The sequence below is a fragment of the Salmo salar genome, chromosome 13 (assembly GCF_965601325.2).
Source record: "Salmo salar chromosome 13, fSalSal1, whole genome shotgun sequence".
In the NCBI taxonomy this organism is placed as follows: Eukaryota; Metazoa; Chordata; class Actinopteri; order Salmoniformes; family Salmonidae; genus Salmo; species Salmo salar.
In genome coordinates this window covers 7,187,008-7,213,787 of record NC_138303.1, presented here as the reverse complement: position 1 = coordinate 7,213,787, position 26,780 = coordinate 7,187,008, and the positions used below count along the sequence as shown (strand labels likewise).

The following is a 26,780-nucleotide window of genomic DNA, read 5'->3' as shown; positions in this document are numbered from 1 at the left end:
ACAGTTGTGGCTGCTTTGTGTGATGTGTTGTTGCCTCTACCTTCTTGCCCTTTGTGCTGTTGACTGTGCCCAATAATGTTTGTACAATGTTTTGTGCTGCTACCATGTTGTGTTGCTACCATGTTGTTGTTATGTTGTGCTGCTACCATGCTGTGTTGTCATGTTGTGTTGCTACCATGCTGTGTTGTCATGTGTTGCTGCCTTGCTATGTTGTTGTCTTAGGTCTCACTTTATGTAATGTTGTGTTGTCTCTTGTTATGATGTGTGTTTTGTCCTATATTTTATTTATTTATTTTAATCCCAGGCCCCCGTAAGAGGCCTTTTGCCTTTTGGTAGGCCGTCATTGTAAATAAGAATTTGTAAATAAGAATTTGTTCTTAACTGACTTGCCAAGTTAAATAAAGGTTAAATAAAACTAAAAAAATACATACAAAATTGTGGACACCATTTTGGACACAATGTGGATTCGTCTATTTCAGCCATACCCATTGCTGACAGGTGTATAAAATCGAGATCGTCAAATTTCTGCCCTGCAAGAGCTGCCCAGGTCAACTGTAAGTGCTGTTATTGTAAAGGGGAAACGTCTAGGAGCAACAACAGCTCGGCATTGAAGTGGTAGGCCACACAAGCTCACAGAACGGGAAGGCCGAGTACTGAAGCGAGTAGCTCGTAAAAATCGTCTGTCCTCGGTTGCAACAATCACTACCGAATTCCACACTGCCTCTGGAAGCAAACTCAGCACAAGAACTGTTCGTCGGGAACTTAATGAAATGTTTTTCCATGGCCGAGCAGCCGTACACAAGCCTAAGCTCACCATGTACAATGCCAAGCGTCGGCTGGAGTGGTGTAAAGCCTGTACAGAGCCCTGACCTCAACCCCATCGAACACCTTTGGGATGAATTGGAACGCCGACTGCGAGCCAGGCCTAATCGCCCAACATCCAGTGCCCGACCTCACTAATACTCTTGTGGTTGAATGGAAGCAAGTCCCTGCAGCAATGTTCCAACATCTAGTGGAAATCCTGCCCAGATGAGTGGAGGCTTTTATAGCAGCGAAGGGGGGGACCAACTCCATATTAATGCCCATGATTTTGGAATGAGATGTTGGACGAGCAGGTGTCCACATTTTTGGTCATGTTGTGTACCTGTTTAAGAGAACAAAAGAAAAAATACATTAGGAGAAGCGATAGAGTTCTTACAGGTGTCTTCTTTGAGTGTTGTTAAGGAGAGAGGGGAGACGCTAACGGCTGTTCTCCCTCGCCCCCTACTGGTGGCAACAGGCATAAACAATTCCCAATGGAAATCCATTGCCCAAACTAATAGTGGGTTACAAACATATACAGTCATTGATTACAACAATATCTAAACCATGTTTTACAAATACAATGTGATTCCATAACTTTATGCGCAGCCACAACTATAGTGTACAATAATAAACATTCATACCTAGATAGGTTTCTGTACGTTTTCAAAATGTGTACACCAGAAATTATAAATTTACAATAGTTTACACCATCTCAATCTCAAAATGAGAAGGCAACATCTACAGTAGATAGAAAGATATGACAAAGTAGTCATACATTTGCCTAACTCTAAATGCAATTAGACAATAATTAATCCCTACATGTGAGATTTATGATTTGTTTAAAATATGCCATGTAAAAAAATAAATAAAAAAAAAACACGTTTTGTTTCTGGAATACATTTCAAAGCAATAAATGCATTGGAAAAAAAGTACATTTTTCATGATGAAAACATATAATTTTTTGTATGGGGGGGTATGAGATTTATATACTGTATGTTATTAACATATATTAACGTGTATGTCACCATTATATGAGTTTTAAATATATGATCATATTTTTTTTTAAATTGATGTCACATTCTTTAATTTATAAGGCCATATGTATTACTTTTCCGCTCTTATTGCAGAAACTCTCTCTTGTCAGAACATGCTTCTCCTCGGTGTCCAAAATGGTCGACTCAAGGAGTTCAGTTTACTCGCCACTGTCATCACTACATGTAAGCTCTAACGTCACAGAGTTTGGAGAGAAAGCAACAACTAATGCCACGTTCAAGAAATAGTCGGAACTCGGATTCTCTGACTTGCTAACTGGTTAAACGGAATGTGTAAAACTACAACCAGTAAGCAAATCGGAAATGTCAGCGTTTTCCTACTTCCGACTACCATGTAAACATAACTGGAAACTCGGACAAAAACAAGGTCAAATTATATCAGGGCTCTTCAGGTCTGAAAGTTGGAGTGCCTAGAAAGATGCCCGATTTTTCGACTTGGAATTATGAGTTGGATTATCGTTCAAAATATTTTCTTCCTTCATTGGAGCTCGTTTAATTTTTTATTTTTTTTAAAAATCGAGTTCCCAGTTGTCTTGGATGCACGGAAGTCAGAGATTTCCAATTTCCCAGTTGATTTGAACGTGGCAATATATCTCGTCTGACTCACTTGCATAAACCGCGAGGCACCACATGCACCCGGCGCCTCCTACCCCCTCCTCCACATCCTCCTCTTTGTGAGAGGCTCTGACAGGAGCTGCAGTGTGTATTGGCCACTCTGCGGTGCTTCAGAATGGCGGAGGGGGGCGACAGGTGCAGTTGATACGCGATGCTGAACGGGGACCGCGGGGGATGGACCGACTAATCAACCCCGCCGCTCATTCTGTCAGCATCAGGACCACAGCCAGACAGATTTGGACTTAGAATTCTATCTTCAGGAAATATTAGACCGCAATAAACTTCACCACTACGAGATGGAGATATAAGGGGACATATATGGAACACCTTACCTTTTTAGGCTAATTTATGAAATTGTTGAATCTGTCTTGAAGACTCGTGTTCCATAGTGTGCTTGTCATATTTGCTGCGAGTGAGGCGACACACGTCGGTAGTCTGCCATCATTGAAATGCGTAAAAACGACCCTTTAACCAAATCAGCTATGCGTCTTATTTTTTACATATTAGCGTGTGAATGCGTTGGGCTGTGGAGACATTAGTGAGCAAATCCCAGGATGTTTTTATTGGTGGTTTTTGTCGCCGCTGCGTGACGGTGTGTGTTCAGAACCCCCGATCGTTTTCCATACCATCTTTCAACACTACGGCAGCCTGCGTGCCTCAAAGCTAAAACAATAACGTGATAACGGGACACTGTACCGGACTGGGGACTGACTGGATCGGTGTTGCCGCGGTGCACCAGACAGAACAGGCCAGCCTTGCACTCAACCGTCTGAAGAAAAGGAACATAGAGGCGGATTCCCTCACTATATAAAATACGTCATCTTATCAAATCGACAAAAAAAAATTGGGATTATTCGAGCATATGGAGAGAGAGGATCAATGATTATTTCCTCAAGGCTTCTTCATATCCTCCTTCAACCCTGCAGCACAAGACAGGCAAGAAGAAGTATGGAGGCAGAGAATGCTGCAATCTACTGACTGGGTATGACACTACAAAAACAATATATCAAGCATTAAGACAGGAAGGAGAAGGCATCCGGACAGTCTTAATAAGAGGGCAGAGTGGAGGCTGCTGGTTAGGTAGTGTGGAGCAGCTAGATGAAGATCAGTAGTGATTTCTCCTGCTCTAAAGACTTCACATGAAGCTTCCCAGTATTTATGGGGTGAGCTGAAACCCCACGAGGAGAGTTTACAGTGCAGCGTTTTCAGCCTCAGAGACAGAGGGTGAGAGAGACATTGGGAGAGAGATACAGAAGGAGAGAGAGAGACAGAATGAGAACAGAATTCAGAGCTCCACACATTCACCCAGAGTAGACACTCCTACCTGCTATTAGAGCCCCTACACATTCACCCAGAGTAGACACTCCTACCTGCTATTAGAGCCCCTACATATTCACCCAGAGTAGACACTCCTACCTGCTATTAGAGCTCCTACACATTCACCCAGAGTAGACACTCCTACCTGCTATTAGAGCTCCTACATATTCACCCAGAGTAGACACTCCTACCTGCTATTAGAGCCCCTACACATTCACCCAGAGTAGACACTCCTACCTGCTATTAGAGCCCCTACACATTCACCCAGAGTAGACACTCCTACCTGCTATTAGAGCTCCTACACATTCACCCAGAGTAGACACTCCTACCTGCTATTAGAGCCCCTACACATTCACCCAGAGTAGACACTCCTACCTGCTATTAGAGCTCCTACATATTCACCCAGAGTAGACACTCCTACCTGCTATTAGAGCTCCTACATATTCACCCAGAGTAGACACTCCTACCTGCTATTAGAGCTCCTACACATTCACCCAGAGTAGACACTCCTACCTGCTATTAGAGCCCCTACACATTCACCCAGAGTAGACACTCCTACCTGCTATTAGAGCTCCTACATATTCACCCAGAGTAGACACTCCTACCTGCTATTAGAGCTCCTACACATTCACCCAGAGTAGACACTCCTACCTGCTATTAGAGCCCCTACACATTCACCCAGAGTAGACACTCCTACCTGCTATTAGAGCTCCTACACATTCACCCAGAGTAGACACTCCTACCTGCTATTAGAGCTCCTACACATTCACCCAGAGTAGACACTCCTACCTGCTATTAGAGCTCCTACACATTCACCCAGAGTAGACACTCCTACCTGCTATTAGAGCTCCTACACATTCACCCAGAGTAGACACTCCTACCTGCTAAGCCTACTCGGCTACCGCAGTGTGAGTGTTTTTACTGATCTTTATTTGTCCTTTCGGGATACAACCCCTCCTCTTCCTCCTTTTTTTTTTTTTTTTTTGCCTTTTTCTTGGAATGGATGACACAGAGAAAGAAGAGCTCTTTTCCAACAGAGGATTGCAGAGGACGTTGTTGACCTTCTACAATTTGTGAGATAAACTGTCATATAATATATAACACGTACTCAGGAATATAAAGCTAGACAGAGAAAATCGTCATTTATCTACCCGAGCGGTGACAGAAAAAGACAAAACTGTCAAGCTCTTTTCCTTCTTATTTTGAATAGATGTAGATTCAAAGTTGATCCTATTCAGGAAGTGTTCTAAACGGACCAGGAAGTATAACGTGAAAGAGTTCAGACCTCTTCCATGACCTCATGCATCCTTCCTGTCCGTTAAACTATACAACCTGAGATAGAAAGATGTCTATCCACTTTGATCAGGGCCTCATCTGTCAGCCTCTCCCATCAGTTAATCTCAACTCTTCTGCTTCTTTGGATATAACTCAGTAATTTGTAGACAATCTGACTTGGTGACATTGTCTCATATGATTTCAGAAGATGGGACTCTGACCCCTTCAAGATCACCTGACCTGATTGGACCAACCGGATGTTCAAGGCGCCAACCGACGTCTCTGGCAGGGCAAAACCAGGAACTATAACGTCTTGATCCTCTAGAAGGACCTTTTTAAAGTCGCCCCTCTCCCCCCCACGTCCTTCCGGTGGGGGGGAGGGCATTGCAGTGAGCCTATCACAGCTCGGGATTTGGTCAATTCATTAGCCAGTTAGCCTATCACAGCTCAAGACTGGTCTCTTTGTTAGCCGGTTAGCCTATCACAGCTCAGGACTGGTTCTTCATTAACCAAAGCCTATCACAGCTCAGGACTGGTCCCTTCACTAGCCAGTTAGCCTATCACCTGTGAGGTTACTGAGACCAGGACCAGACCGGCAGCATGGAGCCTAGTCAGGGTCACGGCCAGGGCAGCCCAGAGAGCACTAACCGGGCTGTGGAATATCTCCTGGAGCTCAACAACATTATAGAGAGCCAACAGAAGCTCCTGGAGACCCAGAAAAACCGTATCGATGAGCTGGAGGTTCAATTAGACCGACTGGCCCAGGAGAATAAAGACCTACGCCTCGACCGCCAGCGACCTTTACCCTCTGAACCCCCACCGCCACCCTGCCCCCCGCCACCGCCTGCCACCAAAACCAACACAGCCATACCCTCTGTACCAGTCCGCCCTGTTCAGGCCCAGTCTTATAATCGTACCAGTACCAACACTACAGCCATACTGACCCCCAACCCCGCAGCCCTTCCACCCCCACCCCCGGTGCCTGCACGGGATCAACGCAAACCTCAAACCCCCAAGACCCCACGCCGTACGCCCCACACGCCCCAAACCCCCAAACGTACTCCGGTCACCACCCAGACCCCCCGCACTCCGCAGACCCCCAAACGTACTCCAGTCACCACCCAGACCCCCCGCACCCCACAGACCCCCAAACGGACCCCCCACACACGGCTGACGCGAACCATCTCGACCGGAACAGGCACCAGCTTCGTGGAGATGGAGAAAGAGAGACTGGAGAGGATGGAGGAAGAGAGGACAGAGAGACTTCACAGCTCCACCTTGGGAAATCCCACCAGCCACCACCATCACCACAGCCACAGACAGTAAGTCATTACCTTACCTTTTAGTGTGTGTGGATGTTAGACTACAAACTCCACTGCTGAACAGTTAGCATGAGGCGTCTCTCTACGCATACTACCATACTTCACACTCTCATACTCCGAGTGCGTTCTTCGAGGGCATTCAATCAAATTTATTTACAAAGCCTTTCTTACATCAGCTGTTGTCACAAAGTGCTGTACAGAAACACAGCCTATGTTCAAATGTTCATAGATGACCAGCAGGGTCAAATAATAATAATCACAGTGGTTGTCGAGGGTGCAACAGGTCAGCACCTCAGGAGTAAATGTCAGTTGTCTTTTCATAGCTGATTATTCAGAGTATCTCTACCACTCCTGCTGTCTCTAGAGAGTTACATTTACATTTACATTTAAGTCATTTAGCAGACGCTCTTATCCAGAGCGACTTACAAAATGGTGCATTCACCTTATGATATCCAGTGGAACAACCACTTTACAATAGTGCATCTAAATCTTTTAAGGGGGGGGGGGGGTTAGAAGGATTACTTTATCCTATCCTAGGTATTCCTTAAAGAGGTGGGGTTTCAGGTGTCTCCGGAAGGTGGTGATTGACTCCGCTGTCCTGGCGTCGTGAGGGAGCTTGTTCCACCATTGGGGTGCCAGAGCAGAGAACAGTTTTGACTGGGCTGAGCGGGAACTGTGCTTCCTCAGAGGTAGGGGGGCCAGCAGGCCAGTGGTGGATGAACGCAGTGCCCTTGTTTGAGTGTAGGGCCTGATCAGAGCCTGAAGGTATGGAGGTGCCGTTCCCTTCACAGCTCCGTAGGCAATCACCATGGTCTTGTAGCGGATGCGAGCTTCAACTGGAAGCCAGTGGAGAGAGCGGAGGAGCGGGGTGACGTGAGAGAACTTGGGAAGGTTGAACACCAGAGTTGAAAACAGCAGGTCTGGGACAGGTAGCACGTCCGGTGAACAGGTCAGGGTTCCATAGCCGCAGGCAGAACAGTTGAAACTGGAGCAGCAGCACGGCCAGGTGGACTGGGGACAGCAAGGAGTCATCAGGCCAGGTAGTCCTGAGGCATGGTCCTAGGGCTCAGGTCCTCCGAGAAAGAGAAAGAAAGAAAGAGAGAAAGAGAGAGAGAGAGAGAATACTTAAATTCACACAGGGCACCGGATAAGACAGGAGAAATACTCCAGATATAACAGACTGACCCATTCACAGACTGAGGCATTCTCTTGAGTACGCTCTTATTAGGACGAGAGTGTGGAGAACGCATACATTTTACATTTAAAAAGAACTGCACACTCCAATGCAACTACATTACTTTTGACCTTTTTAGAGTAAATTGTATCATCAACATGTCGGCTGCTCATCTATGCTGGACTTTGCTGGATCACGACTACCCTCTGTAACTATTGTTAGCTATATGTCAAACATTTGTAGATCGGACCATCTGATTTAGTTTAATACTGCATTATTGTCAGTAAAGCAATTAAGACTGTTAATCCGTTTGTGTTTTGTATTATTTTGCTACATTGAAATTTGGTTAACAAAAGTAGCCCAACTAACTTTAGTAGTAGCTAAGCTAGTTAACTTTAGTAGTAGCTAAACTAGTTAACTTTAGTAGTGTCTAACCTAGCTAACTTTAGTAGTAGTTATGCTAGTTAACTCTAGTAGTAGCTATGCCAGTTAACTTTAGCAAGAGACAACTCGTGTTTACATTATATGCATTAGCAACATATTTAACATAATGTTAACATAGAACATTACTAGCATAGATAATGACCAGTGCAGTAGTTCTAGGTAATCCCTCATCATGATCCATGGTTTGTCACGACTTCCGCCGAAGTCGGTCCCTCTCCTTGTTCGGGGCGGTGCTCGGCGGTCGACGTCACCGACCTTCTAGCCATCACTGATCCATTTTTCATTTTCCATTTGTTTTGTCTTGTCTTCCATCACACCTGGTTCCAATCTCATCAATTACATGTTGTGTATTTAACCCTCTGTTTCCCCTCATCAGTGATTGTTTGTTTGTATGTGATGTGCAAGTTATGTTCTGGTGCGCAACGGGTTTTGTACCCACTTTTATTATATATATATATTTTTTAGTTTTGTGAACACTTATTTAAACGACTCGGTTTATACCAAGTTCGTTCTCCTGTGCCTGACTTCCCTGCCACCAACACGGACCCATTACATGGTTATTTAGCAAGCTGCCCCAAGTTAAATGGCTAGCTAAGATATCATTACTCATAATCCATAGCTACATGGGCTACTACACAGCCTGCAAGGACTCTGTCAACCCTGGGGAAACATGCCAATATAATCTGATTCTAGCTACGCTACAAATAAATATCCGGACGATACAAGAGACGCGAAAGCTAGGAGGATATCCATCCGGAGGAGGGCAGCTAGACAGCCGGAGGAAGCAATGAGAGGTGGCAGTGGGTCTTCACAATGACTATAAGTGATCGATTGTGGTTTTCTGATATTGTCACGCAGTCAGCACTTGATCCTCTTTGTCAGATTTACATTTTTGAAGTGAGAGGGCTGGAGTCGGGTGATTTGCATGCCTCAGTCACCTTAACACAACTATGCCCTGTAACCTATGCCCAGTACGGAGAAAAATGTATGAAATGTATGTATTCACTACTGTAAGTCGCTCTGGATAAGAGTGTCTGCTAAATGACTAAAATGTAAATGTAAAAATGTAAACGTTACTGCCTCAATCTGCAGCCAGCCAGCCAGCCAAGCGAATGGCAGTACAAACGATACAAGATAACTACATAAACAAACATTTCATTATCAGCTAGCTATATGGAATCGTAGTAATCTAGCTAGCCAGATAGTTTAACAGTCAAAAACAACCTAAAACTAATGTATGCAAGGTAGATGACTAGCTAACTAAACCTACCAATTCATTGTGGCTAGGTAGCCAGTCAGCTCTATTGATTTATGGGATTGCGACCTAAACACACTACGGTGGGTATTGTAGGCAGGTAACCATGACAAAATTAACACAGAATGTATTTATTAACGTATCAAGATAAACCATTGTATTCAGGTAACATATGCGATGTGAATGGGCAACATTTCATTCCCGAAGACAGTTTATTTTCTCTCGCTGCATCACAAATAATGTCCGCCATCGATTTAAAAAAAAATGTTTTTGTTGTTTTAAAAAAAAAATGGTTGCATCATATTTCTGTCCATATATCTTTCTTTGAAGCTTGTGTAACCGATGTGAAATGGATAGTTAGTTAGCGGTGGTGCGCGCTAATACCGTTTCAATCGGTGACGTCACTCGCTCTGAGACTTGAAGTAGGGTTGCCCCTTGCGTTCCAAGGGCGGTGGCTCTTGTGGCGCGATGGGTAACGATGCCTCGTGGGGTGTCAGTTGTTGATGTGTGCAAGGGTCCCTGGTTCAAGCCCAGGTTGGGGCGAAGAGAGGGACGGAACCTACACTGTTACACTTGCATCAATGCATCCTTCGAAATGTGTACAATCTGAGTGACTACACATCCGAGAAGTCATATCAAACTGTATTGGTCACATACACGTGTTTAGCAGATGTTATTGTGGGTGTAGTTAAATGCTTGTGTTTCTAGGTTCAACAGTGCAGTAATATCTAACAATTTCACAACAATGCACACGAATCTAAGTAAGGGAAGGAAGGAATTAAGAATATATAAATATTTGGATGAGCAATGTCAGACCGGTATAGACTAAGATAAAGTAAAATCGAATACAGTATATACATGTTAACCTTCAAGACTGTTGGAAATGCATTTCAGGTGAAGCTGGTTGACAGAATGTAACCTTTATTTAACTTGGCAAGCCAGTTAAGAACAAATTCTTATTTACAATGACGGCCTAACCCGGACGACACTGAGACAATTGTGCGCCGCCCTATGGGACTCCCAATCACGGCCAGTTGTGATACAGCCTGGAATTGAACCAGGGTCTGTAGTGACGCCTCTAGCATTAAGATCCAGTGCTTTAGACCGCTGCGCCACTCGGGAGCCCAAGAATGCCAAGAGTGCAAAGCTGTCATCAAGCTGTCATCAAGGCAAAAGGTGGATATTTGAAGAATCTCAAATATAAAATATATTTTGATTTGTTTAACACTTTCTTTTCATTACTACATTATTCCATGTGTTATTTAATAGTTTTGATGTCTTCACTATTATTCTACAATGTAGAAAATAGTAAAAATAAATAAAAACCCTGGAACGATTAGGTGTTCTAAAACTTTTGAACAGTAGTGTATACATATAAGATGAGTAACGCAAAATATGTGAACATTATTAAACTGACTAGTGTTCCATTATTAAATTCGTCAGTGATTTTAAAGTCTATGCCTATAGGCAGCAGCCTCTAATGTACGCGTGATGGCTATTTAACAGTCTGATAGCCTTGAGATAGAAGCTGTTTTTCAGTCTCTCTGTCCCAGCTTTGATGCACCTGTACTGACCTCGCCTTCTGGATGATAGCGGGGTGAACAGGCAGTGGCTCGGGTGGTTGTTGTCCTTGATGATCTTGTTGGCCTTCCTGTGACATCGGGTGCTGTAGGTGTCCTGGAGGGCAGGTAGTTTGCCCCCGGTGATGCATTGGGCAGACCGCACCACCCTCTGGAGAGCCCTGCTGTTGCGGGCGGTGCAGTTGCAATACCAGGCGGTGATACAGCCCGACAGGATGCTCTCGATTGTGCATCTGCAAAAGTTTGTGAGGCTTTTAGGGGCCAAGCTGAATTTCTTCAGCCTCCTGAGGTTGAAGAGGCGCTGTTGAACCTTCACCATACTGGCTTTGTGAGTGGACCATTTCAGTTTGTCCGTGATGTGTACGCCGAGGAACTTAAAACTCTCCACCCTCTCCACTGCTGTCCCGTCGATGTGGATAGGGGGCTGCTCCCTCTGCTGTTTCCTGAAGTCCACGATCATCTCCTTTGTTTTGTTGACGTTGAGTGAGAGGTTGTTTTCCTAGCACCACTCCACCAGGGCCCTCACCTCCGAGCTCTGTTTCGCATACTTTGATTTGTAATCATACTCCGACTTATGCGTCCTCCTATTTCAAATCAAAGTTTATTTGTCACATGCGCCGAATACAACAGGTCTAGTAGACCTTACAGTGAAATGCTGAATACAACAGGTGTAGTAGACCTCACAGTGAAATGCTGAATACAACAGGTGTAGTAGACCTTACAGTGAAATGCTGAATACAACAGGTGTAGTAGACCTCACAGTGAAATGCTGAATACAACAGGTGTAGTAGACCTCACAGTGAAATGCTGAATACAACAGGTGTAGTAGACCTTACAGTGAAATGCTGAATACAACAGGTGTAGTAGACCTTTCAGTGAAATGCTGAATACAACAGGTGTAGTAGACCTCACAGTGAAATGCTGAATACAACAGGTGTAGTAGACTTTACAGTGAAATGCTGAATACAAGCCCTTAACCAACAATGCAGTTTTAATAAAATACCTAAAAAAGTAAGAAATAAAAGTAACAAGTAATTAAAGAGCAGCAATAAAATGACAATAGTGAGACTATATACAGGGGGGTACCGGGACAGAGTCAATGTGGAGGCTATATACAGGGGGTACAATGTGGAGGCTATATACAGGGGGGTACCGGTACAGAGTCAATGTGGAGGCTATATACAGGGGGTACCGGTACAGAGTCAATGTGGAGGCTATATACAGGGGGTACCGGTACAGAGTCAATGTGGAGGCTATATACAGGGGGTACCGGTACAGAGTCAATGTGGAGGCTATATACAGGGGGTACCGGGACAGAGTCAATGTGGAGGCTATATACAGGGGGTACCGGTACAGAGTCAATGTGGAGGCTATATACAGGGGGTACCAGTACAGAGTCAATGTGCGGGGGCAAAGGTTAGTCGAGGTAATTGAGGTAATATGTACATATAGGTATTCAAGTGACTATGCATAGATAATAACAGAGAGTAGCAGCAGCGTAAAAGAGGGAGGGCAATGCAAATAGTCCGGGTAGCCATTTGATAAGCTGTTCATGAGTCTTATGGCTTGGGTGTAAACTGTTAGAAGCCTTTTGGACCTAGACTTGGCGCTCCGGTACCGCTTGCTGTGCGGTAGCAGAGAGAACAGTCTATGACTAGGGTGGCTGGAGTCTTTGACAATTTTTTCGGGCCTTCCTCTTGACACCGCCTGGTTTAGAGGTCCTGGTTGGCAGGAAGTTTAGCCCCAGTGATGTACTGGGCCGCATGGTAGTATGCATATTGAGAAACACACATGGTGTTAAATCTACAGGACAAACAAACCAACACATATGTTAAGGTTTAAAAGTACTGTATACATGATTATGATTGCCTGTTAGTGGACAAGGTAGTACCTTTCCTTTGGGCTACAAAGACCACCTAATGCTGAAAAAGGGCTCTCAAAATATGGTGCTCAAACTAACCAATAATACATGATAGAAAGTCTGGAACCAAAAGATGCCGTCTGTCTGTTGTGGGTGAGACAGTTTGCTAGCATGTAGGAGAGAGATGCTGTCTGTCTGTTGTGGGGGAGACCGTTGGCTAGCATGTAGGAGAGAGATGCTGTCTGTCTGTTGTGGGGGAGACCGTTTGCTAGCATGTAGGAGAGAGATGCTGTCTGTCTGTTGTGGGTGAGACAGTTTGCTAGCATGTAGGAGAGAGATGCTGTCTGTCTGTTGTGGGGGAGACCGTTGGCTAGCATGTAGGAGAGAGATGCTGTCTGTCTGTTGTGGGGGAGACCATTGGCTAGCGTGTAGGAGAGAGATGCTGTCTGTCTGTACGTTGGGTGAGACAGTAGGCTAGCATGTAGGAGAGAGATGCTGTCTGTCTGTTGTGGGGGAGACAGTTTGCTAGCATGTAGGAGAGAGATTCTGTCTGTCTGTACGTTGGGTGAGACAGTAGCCTAGCATGTAGGAGAGAGATGCTGTCTGTCTGTACGTTGGGTGAGACTGTTTGCTAGCATGTAGGAGAGAGATGCTGTCTGTCTGTTGTGGGTGAGACAGTAGGCTAGTTGTTCTATTTGTGTAGGAGAGAGATGCTGTCTGTCTGTTGTGGGTGAGACAGTTTGGTAGCATGTAGGAGAGAGATGCTGTCTGTCTGTTGTGGGTGAGACAGTTGGCTAGCATGTAGGAGAGAGATGCTGTCTGTCTGTACGTTGGGTGAGACAGTAGGCTAGTTGTTCTATTTGTGTAGGAGAGAGATGCTGTCTGTCTGTTGTGGGTGAGACAGTTTGGTAGCATGTAGTAGAGAGATGCTGTCTGTCTGTTGTGGGTGAGACAGTTGGCTAGCATGTAGGAGAGAGATGCTGTCTGTCTGTACGTTGGGTGAGACAGTAGGCTAGTTGTTCTATTTGTGTAGGAGAGAGATGCTGTCTGTCTGTTGTGGGTGAGACAGTTTGGTAGCATGTAGGAGAGAGATGCTGTCTGTCTGTACGTTGGGGAGACAGTAGGCTAGTTGTTCTATTTGTGTAGGAGAGAGATGCTGTCTGTCTGTTGTGGGTGAGACAGTAGGCTAGTTGTTCTATTTGTGTAGGAGAGAGATGCTGTCTGTCTGTTGTGGGTGAGACAGTAGGCTAGTTGTTCTATTTGTGTAGGAGAGAGATGCTGTCTGTCTGTTGTGGGTGAGACAGTTTGGTAGCATGTAGGAGAGAGATGCTGTCTGTCTGTTGTGGGTGAGACAGTAGGCTAGTTGTTCTATTTGTGTAGGAGAGAGATGTATGTGATTCATATACTGGTGGAGGTTGGGTGCTGCTGTTGGTGCGTGGGGGGGGGGGGGGGGGGGGGGTAGAAGGTAGAAGGTAGGATGAGGAGAGGCCCTGCATACCTGCAATTGAAACACACTCTCCACTTCTTGAATGAGAGAAACCCTCTGTAAATAAATATCTTTTGTTTTGCTCGGATAGAAGGAGTGCGCCCTTCCTCTGCTGGGAGTCTCTGTCTTCCATAAAGCGTGGTAAAATCCTCCAACTGCTGGGGCTCTGACCCTGCTCTCGTCCTGGTTCTGTATAGCGGACACTGGCCTTGTTATTGTGGCCTGACACACCAGCTGATTGGGTGATGATGATAACAGGATATATTTAGGCTGTATATGAAATGGTAACCTATTCCATATGTAGTGCATTACTTCTGAGCACATGTCCCACAGTGGTCTGGTATACTGCTTGTTAAACCATCCCAATCGTTGTCTTTGGTGTAACCAATATATTCTAGAATGGTCGTTTTTTTCTTCCCAGAAGCATTCATAAGGGGAGAGCATCGGGTGGGGGGGCGGGGGGGGGGGTGGGGTTGGAGTGATGTTCTATCGATTCCCAGGGGTCATTTCATGTTCGTGTATCACGTGCTCTTGCCGTTCACGCAGGCTGAAACACAGCCGGTATGATGTAGCATGGTGATGTAGCATGGTGATGTAGCATGGTGAGATGTAGCATGGTGATGTAGCATGGTGATGTAGCTGGTGATGTAGCATGGTGATGTAGCATGGTGATGTAGCATGATGACGTAGCATGGTGACGTAGCATGGTGACGTAGCATGGTGAGATGTAGCATGGTGATGTAGCTGGTGATGTAGCATGGTGATGTAGCATGGTGACGTAGCATGGTGACGTAGCATGGTGAGATGTAGCATGGTGAGATGTAGCATGGTGATGTAGCTGGTGATGTAGCATGGTGATGTAGCCTGGTGATGTAGCATGGTGATGTAGCATGGTGACATAGCATGGTGACGTAGCATGGTGAGATGTAGCATGGTGAGATGTAGCATGGTGATGTAGCTGGTGATGTAGCATGGTGATGTAGCATGGTGACGTAGCATGGTGACGTAGCATGGTGAGATGTAGCATGGTGATATGTAGCATGGTGAGATGTAGCAGGTGATGTAGCATGGTGATGTAGCATGGTGATGTAGCATGGTGACGTAGCATGGTGAGATGTAGCATGGTGATGTAGCATGGTGATGTAGCTGGTGATGTAGCATGGTGAGATGTAGCATGGTGATGTAGCATGGTGATGTAGCTGGTGATGTAGCATGGTGATGTAGCATGGTGATGTAGCTGGTGATGTAGCATGGTGACGTAGCATGGTGAGATGTAGCATGGTGAGATGTAGCATGGTGATGTAGCATGGTGACGTAGCATGGTGACGTAGCATGGTGAGATGTAGCATGGTGAGATGTAGCATGGTGATGTAGCATGGTGACGTAGCATGGTGACGTAGCATGGTGAGATGTAGCATGGTGAGATGTAGCATGGTGATGTAGCTGGTGATGTAGCATGGTGATGTAGCATGGTGATGTAGCATGGCGATGAAGTCGTTCTCACTACTCTGGAAAGTTAATAGGAATATGAGACCTGTCATACAGATTTCAAGACTGGCCAATCACGCATTTCACATTGTAAACAAACAAACATGGGCCACCGCTGCTTAATTAATATAGGGGAAACATTGCTTTCTCTGTTTCTGTCTCTGTCTCTCTCTTTCTCCCCTCTCTCTCTCTCCCCCCTCTCTGTCTGTCTGTCTGTCTGTCTGTCTGTCTGTCTGTCTGTCTGTCTGTCTGTCTGTCTGTCTGTCTGTCTGTCTGTCTGTCTCTTGATTGTTGCAAAATCCGACTTAAATTAACACTTTATTAGAGCTGATAGTGTGTAAAGCCTTGTTTGCATATTTATTTCCCAGGGTGCCTTTCTCGAGTGAATTTTATCTGTACCAGTAACACCCATGTTTGCTAGTGTTCTGAACAAACCGAGTTAAAAACTCACGGACAACTAGAAAAAAAGCTCAAACCAAGTTTATTCACCCACTGGGTCAAACAACTGCAGAGACAAAGACATGATTACACAAGCACATATATTTATAGACCTACTAGGCAGAGTCATCTCCTTACACATCTAGACAGCCAATACATCTCTGTTGCTAGGCAGGAAGTTAATTGGTTCCTCTCTCTAGTGTAGGCATGGCCCTGCTTGATGATAGAACCTTTGTGGGCGTGGAAGTATATGTGTGTGGGATAGAACTGTTCCTTCTCACTTCATGTGTCCTGACCTCGGGCCGAATTCTTCACTCCTCCCTAATCCTGTTCTATCTTATCAGTGACTGAAACTAGACTTGTTTGCCCTTTGACCCCCCCCTCCTCCTTAGGAGCCATGAGATTTAACAATACCATGTTTTAACAGAATGTAAACTTTCTGCCTTCCCCCTTGTCTCACTCAGTAACTTTCCATACACCTAGTTGTTATCCACCCTCCATTGACCGCAACACATACATTCATTATACACGTAAAGTCATCAATACGTTCTAGTATGGTAACATGAATAAGTATATTTCAAACTAGAATCCAACACTAGTTACCGAGACATGATTATTTAGATTTTTTTCATCATCTTTGAAATGCAAGAGAATGGCCATAATGTATTATTACAGTTTAGGCACAATTTAGATTTAGATGTAGGTTAACCCTTAAACAGGTCTGGGTGATATTGATCCAGCTGTAGAGTGTTAGGTTAACCCTTAAACAGATCTGGGTGATATTGATCCAGCTGTAGAGTGTTAGGTTAGCCTATAAACAGATCTGGGTGATATTGATCCAGCTGTAGAGTGTTAGGTTAACCCTTAAACAGGTCTGGGTGATATTGATCCAGCTGTAGAGTGTTAGGTTAACCCTTAAATAGGTCTGGGTGATATTGATCCAGCTGTAGAGTGTTAGGTTAACCCTTAAACAGGTCTGGGTGATATTGATCCGGCTGTAGAGTGTTAGGTTAACCCTTAAACAGGTCTGGGTGATATTGATCCGGCTGTAGAGTGTTAGGTTAACCCTTAACAGGTCTGGGTGATATTGATCCAGCTGTAGAGTGTTAGGTTAACCCTTAAACAGGTCTGGGTGATATTGATCCAGCTGTAGAGTGTTAGGTTAACCCTTAAACAGGTCTGGGTCATATTGATCCAGCTGTGTAAACCTACTGAGGCTAGCTAGTAGCTGCCATACTTTTCCTCCACTGCAGTGCGCACACACAGACACACAGACACACACAGACAGACAGACAGACACAGACAGACAGACAGACACAGACAGACAGACAGACAGACAGACAGACAGACAGACAGACAGACAGACACACACACACACACACACACACACACACACACACACACACACACACACACACACACGCACACGCACACGCACCACGCACACACACACACACACACACACAGACACACATATTTCCTAGGAACCAAGCAAGTACTACATACTTAATCAGTAAAAAGTCACAAAATGTAATTATATAGAGAAGTACAAGTAAGTAAAAAAAACAGTGTATTACTATGTAAATACCTAGTAGGGTATTTACATGGGGTCTCAAAGTGTGATTTACAGATGTACTGCAGGGGGTCTCAAAGTGTGATTTACAGATGTACTGCAGGGGGTCTCCTCAGCCAGGTCTCAAAATATGATGATAATAATAATAATAATAATATACAAATCAAATTTTATTTATAAAGCCCTTCTTACATCAGCTGATATCTCAAAGTGCTGTACAGAAACCCAGCCTAAAACCCCAAAACAGTAAGCAATGCAGGTGTAGAAGCACAGCGGCTAGGAAAAACTCTCTAGAAAGTTGCCAGTTGCTAGTGAAAGTCTACACAGGCCTTTGCACAGTGTTTACATTTTACTGCCCCAACATTACATCTGAAAAGGGATTACGTTATTATTATTTTATCCTATGGATCTACACAAAACAATGGATATACAGTATGTTGCCCTAACAGTTGTGCAAAGTTTGGTAGAATCTTATTCAAAATAATTCACAGCCATAATGGCTGCCAAAGGTGCTTCCACCAAGTATAAACTCTGGAAATGTTCCAAGCTCAACGCTCTAACCACTAGGCTACCTGCCGTTTTCAAGTCTTGCTATAGATTTTCAAGACAATTTAAGTCAACATTTTTACTAGGCCACTCAGGAATATTCAGTGTCATCTTGGTAAGCAACTCCAGTGTGGATTTGGCCTTGTGTTTTAGGTTATTTCCCTGCTGAAAGGTGAATTAGTCTCCTAGTGTCTGTTGGAAAGCAGACTGAAACAGGTTTTCCTCTAGGATTTTGCCTGTTCTTAGCTCTATTCCGTTTCTTTTTATCCTAAAAAACTCCCTAGTCCTTGCCGATGACAAGCATACCCATAACATGATGCAGCCATCAGCATGCTTTAAAATATGAAGAGTGGTACTCAGTGATGTGTTGTTTTGGTCTTGACCCAAACATAACACTTTGTATTCAGGACATAAATTTCATTTCTTTGCCACATTCTTTGCAGTACTACTTTAGCGCCTAATTGCAATCAGGATGCATGTTTTGGAATATTTTTTATTCTGTACAGAATATTTGTATTTCTTTTTTTCACTCTGTCATTTAGGTTAGTATTGTGGAGTAATTACAATGTTGTTGATCCTTCCTAAGTTTTCTCCTATCACAGCCATTAAACTGTGTTAAAATCACCATTGGCCTCATAGTGAAATCCCTGAGCGGTTTCCTTCCTCTTCGGCAACTGAGTTAGGAAGGACGCCTGTATCTTTGTAGTGACTGGGTGTATAGATACAGTATCCAAAGCCTAATTAATAACTTCACCATTCTCAAAGGGATATATATTGTCAGCTTTTTTTTTTTACCCATCTACCAATAGGTGCCCTTCTTTGAAAACCATTGGAAAACCTCCCTGGTCTGCTCACTGCTGAACCAAAGGACCTTACAAATAAATGTGTGGGGTACAGAGATGGGGTAGCAATTTAAAAATCATGTTAAACACTATTATTGCTCACAGAGTGAGTCCATGCAACTTATTATGTGACTTCTTCAGCAACTTTTTAGGTTTGCGTTAACAAATGGGTTGAATACTTATTGACTCAAGACATTTCAGCCTTTTAATTAATTTGTAAACATTTCTAAAAACATAATTTCACTTTGACATTATGGGGTATTGTGAGTAAATCAATGACATCAAATCTCAATTTAATCGCTCAGGGCTCCAGCTGTACATTTGGTTTGCTAACTTACTAGCTAAGTGACTAGATGTCAACATCAAGCTTCTTGGTTACAGCAGAGATATTCAATCCCCTTTCTGGATCAAGATCCCTACTGCCAAAATTAATTTTGTTGCGTAAAACATTTTCTAAAGTTTGGAGAGAAAAAAAAATAGCGGCCCTTGTGTGCACTGCCGGTAATACTGTATACCCCGGGTTGGTACAGGAACGGTATGATAATCTGGACAACAACCAACCCTAGAGGCTTCTAATCGAGACTGTAGAGTTGGGGTGCATCCACATAACAGCCTTTTCCCCATAGGACTCTGGTCAAAAGTAGTGCACTTATATAGGATAATAGTGTGCTGTTTTGGGACATCAACCTTTTTGTTACTCGTGTGGCTCAGTTGGTAGAGCATGGTGTTTGCAACGCCAGGGTTGTGGGTTCGATTCCCACGGGGGACCAGTACGGAGAAAAAAATGTATGAAATGTATGCATTCACTACTGTAAGTCGCTCTGGATAAGAGCGTCTGCTAAATGACTAAAATGTAAAATGTTACAATACTACAGTAAAGCGGGATATATCTACAAATGGATGTACAGTAAAGTACTGAACATATCAGTGACAGTGAATTGATGCTTGTGGTGCTTCAATAGAACGAGTGACTACGGATGCAGTTTCTGAACATGGTTACTTCATCATCCTCACTCATGTATGGATATGTGTGTCTATATGTAATTATATATGAAATACATTGTTAAGTGTTACTGACACACGGTCTCTGTCTTTCTTTTCTGTCTGTCTGTGTCTCACATTCTCTTTTTCTCTCTCTATCTCTTTCACTCTCTCTGTCTCTCTCTCGATCTCCCTCTCTGTCTCTCTCTCTCTGTCTCTCCCTGTATGTCTCTCTCTCTCTCTCTCTGTCTCTCTCTCTGTCCCTCTGTCTCTGTCTCTCTCTCTGTCTCTTTCTCTCTGTCTCTCTTTGTCTATCTCTGTCTCTCTCTCTCTCTGTCCCTCTGTCTCTCTTTGTCTATCTCTGTCTCTCTCTCTCTCTCTCTCTGTCCCTCTGTCTGTCTCTGTCCCTATCTCTCTCTCTGTCTCTCTTTCTCTGTCTCTCCCTGTATGTCTCTCTCTCTCTCTCTCTCTGTCTCTCTCTCTGTCTCTCTCTGTCCCTATCTCTGTCTCTCTCTCTCTCTGTCTCTCTCTCTCTGTCTCTCTCTCTCTGTCTCTCTCTCTCTCTGTCTCTCTCTCTCTCTGTCTCTCTCTCTGTCTCTCCCTGTATGTCTCTCTCTCTCTGTCTCTCTCTCTCTCTGTCACTCTCTCTCGCTCTTTAGGTCAGACGGAAACTTCAACAAAGACAGGTCGGTAACGTTTCATGTTTCACAAATGTTTGGGTTTTTCAGAAACCTCTTTATCCCCTCCCCATTGTCATGAAGCATTGTCATAGTCCAGTGAGACAAGGCAACACAATAGGAAGGGCTACCTTCATCACTGAGACATACCTGTGGATCACCTGGGAATCTCTGAAACGTAAAACTTTAATGTAGCCTAATTGAGTCTGCAGGTGAATATCTGGGCTAGTTGGCTAGCTAGCTTGTCTCTGTTTTAGCTTGTCTCTGCGTTAGCTTGTCTCTGCGTTAGCTTGTGTCTGCTTTAGCTTGTCTCTGCGTTAGCTTGTCTCTGCGTTAGCTTGTCTCTGCATTAGCTTGTCTCTGCTTTAGCTTGTCTCTGTTTTAGCTTGTCTCTGCTTTAGCTTGTCTCTGTTTTAGCTTGTCTCTGCGTTAGCTTGTCTCTGCTTTAGCTTGTCTCTGTTTTAGCTTGTCTCTGTTTTAGCTTGTCTCTGCATTAGCTTGTCTCTGCTTTAGCTTGTCTCTGTTTTAGCTTGTCTCTGCGTTAGCTTGTCTCTGCGTTAGCTTGTCTCTGTTTTAGCTTGTCTCTGCATTAGCTTGTCTCTGCATTAGCTTGTCTCTGTTTTAGCTTGTCTCTGCATTAGCTTGTCTCTGCATTAGCTTGTCTCTGTTTTAGCTTGTCTCTGTTTTAGCTTGTCTCTGCGTTAGCTTGTCTCTGTTTTAGCTTTTCTCTGCGTTAGCTTGTCTCTGTTTTAGCTTGTCTCTGTTTTGGCTTTTCTCTGCGTTAGCTTTACTCTGCGTTAGCTTGTCTCTGTTATAGCTTGTCTCTGTTTTAGCTTGTCTCTGTTTTAGCTTGTCTCTGCGTTAGCTTGTCTCTGCGTTAGCTTGTCTCTGCGTTAGCTTGTCTCTGCGTTAGCTTTGTCTCTGTGTTAGCTTTTCTCTGCGTTAGCTTGTCTCTGTTTTAGCTTGTCTCTGTTTTAGCTTGTCTCTGCGTTAGCTTGTCTCTGCATAAGCTTGTCTCTGCGTTAGCTTGTCTCTGCGTTAGCTTGTCTCTGTTTTAGCTTGTCTCTGTTTTAGCTTGTCTCTGCATTAGCTTTTCTTTGCTTTAGCTTGTCTCTGCGTTAGCTTGTCTCTGTTTTAGTTTGTCTCTGCGTTAGCTTGTCTCTGTGTTAGCTTGTCTCTGCTTTAGCTTGTCTCTGTTTTAGCTTGTCTCTGTTAGCTTGTCTCTGTTTTAGCTTGTCTCTGCGTTAGCTTGTCTCTGCTTTAGCTTGTCTCTGCGTTAGCTTGTCTCTGAGTTAGCTTGTCTCTGTGTTAGCTTGTCTCTGTTTTAGCTTGTCTCTGCGTTAGCTTGTCTCTGCGTTAGCTTGTCTCTGCGTTAGCTTTTCTCTGCATGGAGCCTCTTTATTTTTGGCAACAACATGAAAATGAGACGGGGTCAGAGAGGATAAATGCTGTGTTGTCGTGGAAACGCCTCGGATGAAGTGAATCGCCTCTGAAAACAGCTAATAGTTCACGGTACCTGCTGCCACAAGACTTGTTACACCTCAGTCTGTAGAAACTGGGATATGTTTCTCTATTCATGTTATGGGTTCAGTGGTTGACTATACTGATGGAATCCACATGTTGCTATGGGTTCAGTGGTTGACTATACTGATGGAATCCACATGTTGCTATGGGTTCAGTGGTTGACTATACTGATGGAATCCACATGTTGTTATGGGTTTACTGGTTGACTATACTGATGGAATCCACATGTTGTTATGGGTTCAGTGGTTGAATATACTGATGGAATCCACATGTTGTTATGGGTTCACTGGTTGACTATACTGATGGAATCCACATGTTGCTATGGGTTCAGTGGTTGACTATACTGATGGAATCCACAGGCCCACATTTTTTAGATATTCAATGAAGGTTATTGAACTAATGCATTTGATGTACCTGCAGTGTACCCAACAAGTCTCCAACGTTTGTCCATAAATGTCCAATTTCGAAGGTTAAGTTTAAGCATACATTCCTAATGCTTAAGGTAAGGGTTAAGGTTTAGGATAGGGATATGAATGGTTAAGGTAAGGGTTAAGGTTTGGTGTAGGGTTATGAATGGTTAAGGTAAGGGTTAAGGTCTGGGATAGGGTTATGAATGGTTAAGGTAAGAGTTAAGGTCTGGGATAGGGTTATGAATGGTTAAGGTAAGGGTTAAGGTCTGAGATAGGTTTATGAATGGTTAAGGTCTGGGATAGGGTTATGAATGGTTAAGCTCTGGGATAGGGTTATGAATGGTTAGGGTAAGGGTTAAGGTTTGGGATAGGGTTATGAATGGTTAAAGTTTGGGATAGGGTTATGAATGGTTAAGGTCTGGGATAAGGTTATGAATGGTTAAGGTAAGGGTTAAGGTAAGGGTTAAGGTCTGGGATAGGGTTATGAATGGTTAAGGTAAGGGTTAAGGTTTGGGATAGGGTTATGAATGGTTAGGTAAGGGTTAAGGTTTGGGATAGGGTTATGAATGGTTAAGGTAAGGGTTATGAATGGTTAAGGTAAGGGTTAAGGTTTGGGATAGGGATATGAATGGTTAAGGTAAGGGTTAAGGTTTGGGATAGGGTTATGAATGGTTAGGTAAGGGTTAAGGTTTGGGATAGGGTTATGAATGGTTAAGGTAAGGGTTATGAATGGTTAAGGTAAGGGTTAAGGTTTGGGATAGGGATATGAATGGTTAAGGTAAGGGTTAAGGTCTGGGATAGGGTTATGAATGGTTAAGGTAAGGGTTAAGGTCTGGGATAGGGTTATGAATGGTTAAGGTAAGGGTTAAGGTTTGGGATAGGGTTATGAATGGTTAAGGTAAGGGTTATCAATGGTTAAGGTAAGGGTTAAGGTCTGGGATAGGGTTATGAATGGTTAAGGTCTGGGTTAAGGTTTGGGATAGGGTTATGAATGGTTAAGGTAAGGGTTAAGGTCTGGGATAGGTTTATGAATGGTTAAGGTAAGGGTTAAGGTCTGGGATAGGGTTATGAATGGTTAAGGTCTGAGTTAAGGTTTGGGATAGGGTTATGAATGGTTAAGGTAAGGGTTATCAATGGTTAAGGTAAGGGTTAAGGTCTGGGATAGGGTTATCAAATCAAATCAAATTTATTTATATAGCCCTTCGTACATCAGCTGATATCTCAAAGTGCTGTACAGAAACCCAGCCTAAAACCCCAAACAGCAAGCAAAGCATGTGAAAGAAGCACGGTGGCTAGGAAAAACTCCATATGAAAAACTCCCTAGAAAGGCCAAAAACCTAGGAAGAAACCTAGAGAGGAACCAGGCCATGAGGGGTGGCCAGTCCTCTTCTGGCTGTGCAGGGTGGATATTATAACAGAACATGGTCAAGATGTTAAAATGTTCATAAATGACCAGCATGGTCAAATAATAATAATCATAGTAGTTGTCGAGGGTGCAACAAGCACGTCCGGTGAACAGGTCAGGGTTCCATAGCCGCAGGCAGAACAGTTGAAACTGGAGCAGCAGCACGGCCAGGTGGACTGGGGACAGCAAGGAGTCATCATACCAGGTAGTCCTGAGGCATGGTCCTAGGGCTCAGGTCCTCCGAGAGAAAGACAGAAAGAGAGAAAGACAGAAAGAGAGAATTAGAGAGAGCATATTTAAATTCACACAGGACACCGGATAAGACAAGAGAAATACTCCAGATGTAACAGACTGACCCTAGCCCCCCGACACATAAACTACTGCAGCATAAATACTGGAGGCTGAGACAGGAGGGATCAGAAGACACTGTGGCCCCATCCGATGATACCCCCGGACAGGGCCAAACAGGCAGGTTATGAATGGTTAAGGTCTGGGTTAAGGTTTGGGATAGGGTTATGAATGGTTAAGGTTTGGGATAGGGTTATGAATGGTTAATGTTTGGGATAGGGTTATGAATGGTTTGGTTCGATTGAATTCTATCATCTGGTTTCCTTTTTTAAGGCAATGTGAACATAAAGCTCCCCAGGTTCGCTTGTCATTATTCCAGCACCACACACTAGACTACTGCTCTACTGTTTCCCCTGTTATAACCCCTCACACTGGACTACTGTTATAACCCCTCACACTAGACTACTGCTCTACTGTTTCCCCTGTTATAACCCCTCACACTAGACTACTGCTCTACTGTTTCCCCTGTTATAACCCCTCACACTAGACTACTGTTATAACCCCTCACACTAGACTACTGCTCTACTGTTTCCCCTGTTATAAACCCTCACACCAGACTACTGTTATAACCCCTCACACTAGACTACTGCCATAAGCCCTCACACTAGACTACTGCCATAACCCCTCACACTAGACTACTGACATAACCCCTCACACTAGACTACTGACATAACCCCTCACACTAGACTACTGCTCTACTGTTTCCTCTGTTATAACCCCTCACACTAGACTACTGCTCTACTGTTTCCCTTGTTATAACGCCTCACACTAGACTACTGACATAACCCCTCACACTAGACTACTGTTATAACCCCTCACACTAGACTACTGTTATAACCCCTCACACTAGACTACTGCCATAACCCCTCACACTAGACTACTGTTATAACCCCTCACACTAGACTACTGACATAACCCCTCACACTAGACTACTGACATAACCCCTCACACTAGACTACTGTTATAACCCCTCACACTAGACTACTGTCATAACCCCTCACACTAGACTACTGCCATAACCCCTCACATCAGACTACTGACATAACCCCTCACACCAGACTACTGACATAACCCCTCACACCAGACTACTTACATAACCCCTCACACTAGACTACTGACATAACCCCTCACACTAGGCTACTGTTATAACCCCTCACACTAGACTACTGTTATAACCCCTCACACTAGACTACTGCTCTACTGTTTCCCCTGTTATAACCCCTCACACTAGACTACTGCTCTACTGTTTACCTTGTTATAACGCCTCACACTAGACTACTGACATAACCCCTCACACTAGACTACTGTCATAACCCCTCACACTAGACTACTGTTATAACCCCTCACGCTAGACTACTGTTATAACCCCTCACACTAGACTACTGACATAACCCCTCACACTAGACTACTGACATAACCCCTCACACTAGACTACTGACATAACACCTCACACTAGACTACTGACATAACACCTCACACTAGACTACTGTTATAACCCCTCACACTAGACTACTGACATAACCCCTCACACTAGACTACTGACATAACCCCTCACACTAGACTACTGTCATAACCCCTGACACTAGACTACTGTTATAACCCCTCACACTAGACTACTGACATAAACCCTCACACTAGACTACTGTCATAACCCCTCACACTAGGCTACTGTTATAACCCCTCACACTAGACTACTGTTATAACCCCTCACACTAGACTACTGCTCTACTGTTTCCCTTGTTATAACGCCTCACACTAGACTACTGTCATAACCCCTCACACTAGACTACTGTTATAACCCCTCACACTAGACTACTGCCATAACCCCTCACACTAGACTACTCTTATAACCCCTCACACTAGACTACTGACATAACCCCTCACACTAGACTACTGACATAACCCCTCACACTAGACTACTGTTATAACCCCTCACACTAGACTACTGTCATAACCCCTCACACTAGACTACTGCCATAACCCCTCACACCAGACTACTGACATAACCCCTCACACCAGACTACTTACATAACCCCTCACACTAGACTACTGACATAACCCCTCACACTAGGCTACTGTTATAACCCCTCACACTAGACTACTGTTATAACCCCTCACACTAGACTACTGCTCTACTGTTTCCCCTGTTATAACCCCTCACACTAGACTACTGCTCTACTGTTTCCCTTGTTATAACGCCTCACACTAGACTACTGACATAACCCCTCACACTAGACTACTGTCATAACCCCTCACACTAGACTACTGTTATAACCCCTCTCACTACAACTACTGTTATAACCCCTCTCACTAGACTACTGACATAACCCCTCACACTAGGCTACTGCCATAACCCCTCACAC

The 26,780-nt window shown here is 44.1% G+C and overlaps 1 protein-coding gene across 1 annotated transcript in view; it reads left to right on the top strand.

The window, feature by feature from the left end:
• Positions 1-2,487: 2,487 nt before the first annotated feature.
• LOC106566316 (uncharacterized) overlaps positions 2,488-26,780 on the top strand; it is a 94,196-nt gene continuing 69,903 nt past the window's right edge. Inside the window, exons 1-3 of the mRNA XM_045692828.2 lie at positions 2,488-3,453; positions 5,269-6,385; positions 20,713-20,739. Coding sequence (XP_045548784.1) covers positions 5,664-6,385; positions 20,713-20,739 — 749 coding nt within the window. The 5' untranslated portion in view covers positions 2,488-3,453; positions 5,269-5,663. The remainder of the gene's footprint in view (positions 3,454-5,268; positions 6,386-20,712; positions 20,740-26,780) is intronic.